This window comes from Benincasa hispida, chromosome 1 (genome assembly GCF_009727055.1).
Source record: "Benincasa hispida cultivar B227 chromosome 1, ASM972705v1, whole genome shotgun sequence".
Lineage (NCBI taxonomy): Eukaryota > Viridiplantae > Streptophyta > Magnoliopsida > Cucurbitales > Cucurbitaceae > Benincasa > Benincasa hispida.
Genome location: NC_052349.1, coordinates 85,379,584 through 85,385,450, shown reverse-complemented (window position 1 = coordinate 85,385,450; position 5,867 = coordinate 85,379,584). Strand labels below are relative to the sequence as shown.

At 30.5% G+C, this 5,867-nt stretch overlaps 1 protein-coding gene across 1 annotated transcript; it reads right to left on the bottom strand.

The window, feature by feature from the left end:
• Nucleotides 1-1,046: 1,046 nt before the first annotated feature.
• Nucleotides 1,047-5,400, bottom strand: LOC120073645. Its single transcript, XM_039026452.1, has 3 exons — nt 4,438-5,400; nt 2,537-2,894; nt 1,047-1,498 (listed from the first exon to the last, which is right to left on the bottom strand). The coding sequence occupies exons 1-3, from the start codon at nt 4,968-4,970 to the stop codon at nt 1,226-1,228; spliced, it is 1,164 nt and encodes a 387-aa protein (XP_038882380.1). The 5' UTR covers nt 4,971-5,400; the 3' UTR covers nt 1,047-1,225.
• Nucleotides 5,401-5,867: the final 467 nt, after the last annotated feature.

Sequence of the window (5,867 nt, the reverse complement as noted above, 5' to 3'; positions counted from 1 at the left end):
AAAGAGCTTTCACAAGACAAATATTCGAAATAACTTCACGAGATATTTGTCTTGTGAAGTTCAATACACCCCAAAAAATGTGAAATCAAACTCATACAAACACTTACCCTATTACCCAACATTTTTACAAGTTCTTTTAAGTTTGTTAAAGTTCAAAGGATAAAATGACAAATATGTCGTGATAAAAAAAGGTTTTGGGTTTTCTCGCTACACATTCCTACCAGAAATCACATATACTCCCCCTATAAACAATAGAATTGATTAATTATTTAGAAAGAAAGAAAATAGAAATGGTACTTGTGTACTTTTTGTCAAAATCCGAATCAGGTGAAAGAAAAACGAAAGATATCCAACGATCATGAAAGATGGGTCTTTTTTATAGAGGTAGAGGAATCTTTGCAAGAAGAGAGTCCAACAGTGGTTGAAAACTCAATGAAAAAAAGAAGTACAAAACTCTAACTTCCATGGAAAGATGAAGTCTTTGCGATAAGATTTATCCTTTTGAATTCAATTGAGGGAAAAAATTGTACTTTTATGTGATGGATCCCTCCCGTTGGAAAAGATGTTAAACAGAAGTAGATTTAAAAAAAAAGACTACTTTTAAATGGAAAAAAAAAACTTTTTGGATCAAAACTGAGAATTTCCTAAGAGTCTTTCAATTGTTAAAAATCTACAAAATGATGCAATTATAAAAAAAATTTAGTGTAATTTGTACACGTACGTTGAACAAAAGCTCCGAAAGAATCAAACGAAGCAAAGTTATCTTAAAAAACTATACTATTTCTTTCTTTGTAAAGGCACCATCCCCAAAGAATTACCTTTCTTGCTAAATGCGGGAACTAATTGAATTATAATAAAAAGCTTTATGTTAGATCTAAAGGAAAGGAGACACCACTGTACATATTTGGTTACAACCCTAAACTATGAAGTTACTGCAATTATTATATTGAGACCTAACTTGAAAAATTTATTGCAATTAAATTCAGCCACTAAAAGAGTTATATAACAACAATATAATTTAATTGCAACAAAGTAGCTTAATAGGATGATTTACGTCTCAATTACAAGTTTACATACAAATATATGATAGTAAAACAACTCGAATCGTTCTCTGATCATACTTACTCAAAATAAACTAAAGAAAGATTGTATTATATATATCTCATTGAAATGGAAGATGGGTAAATAAAATCAAAGAAAGGAATAGAAACAAAGCCAAATTATGTCAAATGTATTTGAGAATATAAAAGAAAAAGTTGTAAAGAAGAGTTAAGAAGAGAGCAAATAGAGCCTGATGGGCTAATGAAAGAGTCCTAATTTCATTGAGGGGTTCAGAGCCATTTGATGATGAAGAAGAAGTTGGAGAAAAAAGAAAGGCCATTGAGATGCCATTATTATTATTATTGTTGCTGCTGCTGCTCCCACTTTCTTCTTCTTTGTTATGATCTCTATAAATTGGCCTACCAATCACATGCTTGTACTGCCCACCACTCCAAGCCTGAGGTTTAATTATTTAGATACAGAAAATTAATGCAAACATAGGGATTAGTACAAATTAACACCATTTTGTTTCATTAATCAAATATTTCAAATCCATTCTTAATTCAACTTTAATTTATGTTATAATTACACCAACTTTTGGAATGGATCCACATTATTCAACAAATGATGCCCCATTTTTGTAATATTATATTATAAAGAATAGATTTTATATTTATGAAATGTTTTTATTTTTTCACCCCATTTGTTCATTAATTAAGAATTGATTTTCAATTTCTTTTCCTTCTATCAATAGTAGTATAGTTTTCTGTCAGAAAAAAGGTGTAGTTTAACCATTAAAACACATCTCTTACTTTCTTTATTGTAGATGGATTTAAATCCCATGTTATGTAAATATAAAAATTACTCAACCATAAAGTTTAGGATTAAAGTAAGTTTATGACATAATGATCATGTTTGAGCCATATGATTGTCATTGAAAGGGAAAGTAACTAGCTTTCTTTTAGTACGCACAAATGCAATTATGAGAATTTAAACCTCTAACCTCAAAAGAAAAAATAGGTATTATCTATTCTCATCTATAAACTATGATTGCATCAATAGAAAAATAGTGCATGTGTTTATTCTTTCAATATGATGATGATGGATGGAAAATATTTTTTCATAAGCTAAACGAAGATGGAGACAAGGACGTATGAAAAATTAACTAATTAATTATAAGAAATAGTGACCATAGAATTTATTTAACTTAATTTAAAAAAGGAATTTATTGCAAGAAAAAATCCTTAATTTGACTTTTAAAAAAATATATATGAGGATTATCAAATGTCATCATTAATGAATAGAGATAAAAATTTATCTGTAGTTACCTTAAAAACAAATGCAATATTAACCCATTTAATTCTTATAAGTTTTGGAATTTAACTTTTAGAGCATTCTTTTTTTTCATCTCACCCTATTTAAAATTACTTTAAAATGAAGCCGTCGTGATTCAAAACAAAATCATTATCAAACTAGAATTAGACATACGATGTACCTGAATATGATTTCCGACTGTGACAACAATGGCGGATTCATCCGGTACAAAAGAAACCCAACCTCTCTTGGTGTAAACATGGAATAGAGGAGAAGACCCATGGCAGAAATGGAAGCAAAAAGCATGAGAGAAATCAGTTCCCCTTATAAGCATTCTGATCACATCATGTTTGAAACAGTTCTCTAATTCATCATTCCAATTCATTCTCTGTTTCTTCTGCTTGTACACACACCACACTGATCCATGCCCCAAAATTACATCCTTTTTTTCAACTTTCCCACCACTATTTTCCACCAAAATTTCTAATATTTTCTCTCCCACTTTCTCTGTTAGTTGTGTCATCCATTCCATTTTCTTGCTGCATCCACAAATTTAGATGACAAAGAGATGACAGAGTTTATCAAATTTTCTGGGTAAGTTTGTAGATTTCAATTCAATTTTGCTATTAGTGTCTTTAGAAATGGATTTTTTCCCCCTCAAATGTTACTCTAAAACAAAATTTTTATATGAGTTTTGAATTATTCGGTACTTTTCTAAGATGTTTGTGTCGTTTTTTTTTTTAAATCGATCTATAAGAGGATATTTTGGATACTAAATCGATTATTATAGTGTGTGGGTTATAATAGTTTGTGTTAAATATCGTAACAAAGAGGGAAACAATAAACGCAGTAATAAATAGGTATTTGAAATAGTAATAGTACAGTTAATTGTGCCTCATAATAGTTCGAAACACCAACTATTATAATTGAAGTCTCAAACATGGAGTAAGCTTAGCCTATTCCATCCACTTCAACTTGGAGACCCAAACACCTCAAATTATTATATGATGTTTAAATATTTCGAGAATAGTATTTTATTATAGTAATTTACTTATGTGAATGTGAAAACTTAAGGTACATTTTGGTAACTATTTTGTTTTTTATTTTTTATTTTTACTAAATATATTTTCTCTCAATTTTTTATAATGTTTTACATATTTTTTAAGTTGAAGAGTTGAATTCTTAGTTAAATTTCAAAAACAACAATCTTTTTAAAACTACTTTTGTTAGTCTTCAAATTTTGGTTTTATCTTTGAAGACATTGATAGAAGAGTAGATAACAAAACAAAAAATTTAGAGTTGAGAATGATGTTTATAAACTTAATTTTCAAAAGTTAAAAACTAAGGCCTCATTTGGTAACAATTTTGTTTTTTGTTTTTTGTTTTTTAAAATTAAGCATATTTTCTCTCCATTTCTTACAATAATGTGCATCTTTCTTAAATACAATTGTTGAATTCTTAGCCAAATTCCAAAAACAAAAACTAAGTTTTTGAAAGTTACCTTTTTTAGTTTTCAAAATTTAAATTGGTTTTGTTAATTATTGGTAAAAAATAGATAACAAAAAAGAAATTTAGAAGTGGAGATAGTATTATAGACTTAATTTTTAAATACAAAATAAAAAATAAAATAATTACCAAATAGGACTTAAATAGTTACTAAACAAGGTCTACACATTTAACTCGAAAAGGTTAGAGTTTACTTAAATGGCTAAGCTGTTCCAACCTTAGGGTAAAGAATATATGCCGAACTATTTATATATATACAAATTTTGAAAAACAATATTAAAAAGTTGTTACAATATGGACTGAATATTTTTTAAATGTCACAATACCATTTAATTACTCAATTCAATTGCGTTACAAAGTAGCATTTGCTTGAAATTTTTGAAACTTAAACCAGTAAGATTGAAACCAGACAAAATTGAAAAATATGGTCAAAAGAATTTGTTTATTTGTTTGTTTTTGTTTGAAAAATAAATGATAAATTTAGAACAAGATTAGATCATAAAATTTAAAATGAGATTTAATAGTATGAATATTAAGTAGATGGCAGATATTTGGATAATAAGAAAAGAAAATCACCTGAAACTCGAATATCCAAATGGCGAAATGGCCTCCATTTCCACTTTCAAACCTTCATCTCTGCTCCACACAAACTCTTCACACAGTTCACTCTCATCCTCTCCATGCCAATACTCCTCAAACCCATATGCCTTCTCCGGTGACCTCGCCACCGCCACCTTCTTCTCCGGCGAGATCCCAAAAACCCCGGCAGCCGCCGCCGCCGCAACTGCTCCAATTAGCTGCGCTGGAATCCCATGGTTCACCAATTGGAAAAACCCAATGCTGGCCATCGAATCCAAAATCTTCAAAACAGAATCACGATCGGACGATTCAATCATCCGAAAATCAATTCTCGGTGGGTTCTCAATAAATCTCTGCCTCGGGAAAATGTTTTCGGGCAAAACGAGATCGGGAACACGGAGCGAGTGCTCGAGGAATTCTGTGAGAACCTCATCGTTTGTGACGGAGGAGCGGCGACTGGTACCGATGGGGGATGGCGGCGGTGCCCGGAATTCAAAGGGGGTCACCGCCGAGCGTTCAGGCGACATCATGACGATCGATGGAAAAACAGGGGAAAACAGGGGGGAAATGGCGATTTGAACGAGGAAGGGTTTTCGTTTTCCAACGAGGTTGAGGGAATGAAGAAATTAAAAGGGGAAAAGGGAAAGATGAAGACGTAATGATGGGTTGTCATGAAATTGAGGAACATGGCGCAAATCATACTGGATTAGAGAACTTTTTTATGGGTCTACTCTGTTTCTCTGTTTCTCTTTTTTTTTTTCTTTTTGCTTTTCTTTAATATAAGCTTCTGTCTTTCTTTATAATTGTAACTGTGTGATTCATCGTCTTCTTCTTTCTTTCGCTTTTGTTTTCGCTTTTTGAATTCGTTAAAGAGATTATTGTTGGATGTGGTTCACAGCTGAGGCTGTGATGTCATTATGGTGTGGCCATTGGAAAGCACAGAGCTTTTTGGGTTTATAAGATTCGGGTTTTGTGGGAGCATGACAGAACAGAGCTAGCTACTGTTTATAATTCTATGGCATCCTTTAATCTATTTTCTTCCTTTGAATGATGTTATTTCTTTTTTATTGGTAAAAAATAAAATAAATAAAACTGTTTTTTCTAAAAAATAAATAGCATAACTTATCGATTTAATAAGTTTAAATTTGTGTACATTATGCTCAAGAAAGTAAAAGAAACAGAATTTGGTAGAAAGCCCTTTTCGTCCTTCAACCTTACAAGTTAGTTCTTAAATTTTAGTTGACAACAGTGAAGTCCGTTTATAACGGTTTGATTTTTAAATTTTTGTTTTCGAAAATTAAGCATATAGATACTATTTTCATCTCTAAATTTTTTCATTTGTTATTTACTTTTACCAATTGTTTAATCAAGCTAAATTTTGAAAATTAAAATAATTAACTTTGAAAACTAAAATAATTAACTTTTGA

Excerpts from the sequence above, each read along its gene's own strand:
- LOC120073645 (XM_039026452.1), bottom strand. The coding sequence starts at position 4,970 with ATGATGTCGCCTGAACGCTCGGCGGTGACCCCCTTTGAATTCCGGGCA. Across the intron at positions 2,895-4,437 it reads TTTGGATATTCGAGTTTCAG|CAAGAAAATGGAATGGATGA; the intron begins GTGATTTTCTTT and ends TTGTGGATGCAG. Across the intron at positions 1,499-2,536 it reads CAGTCGGAAATCATATTCAG|GCTTGGAGTGGTGGGCAGTA; the intron begins GTACATCGTATG and ends ATTAAACCTCAG.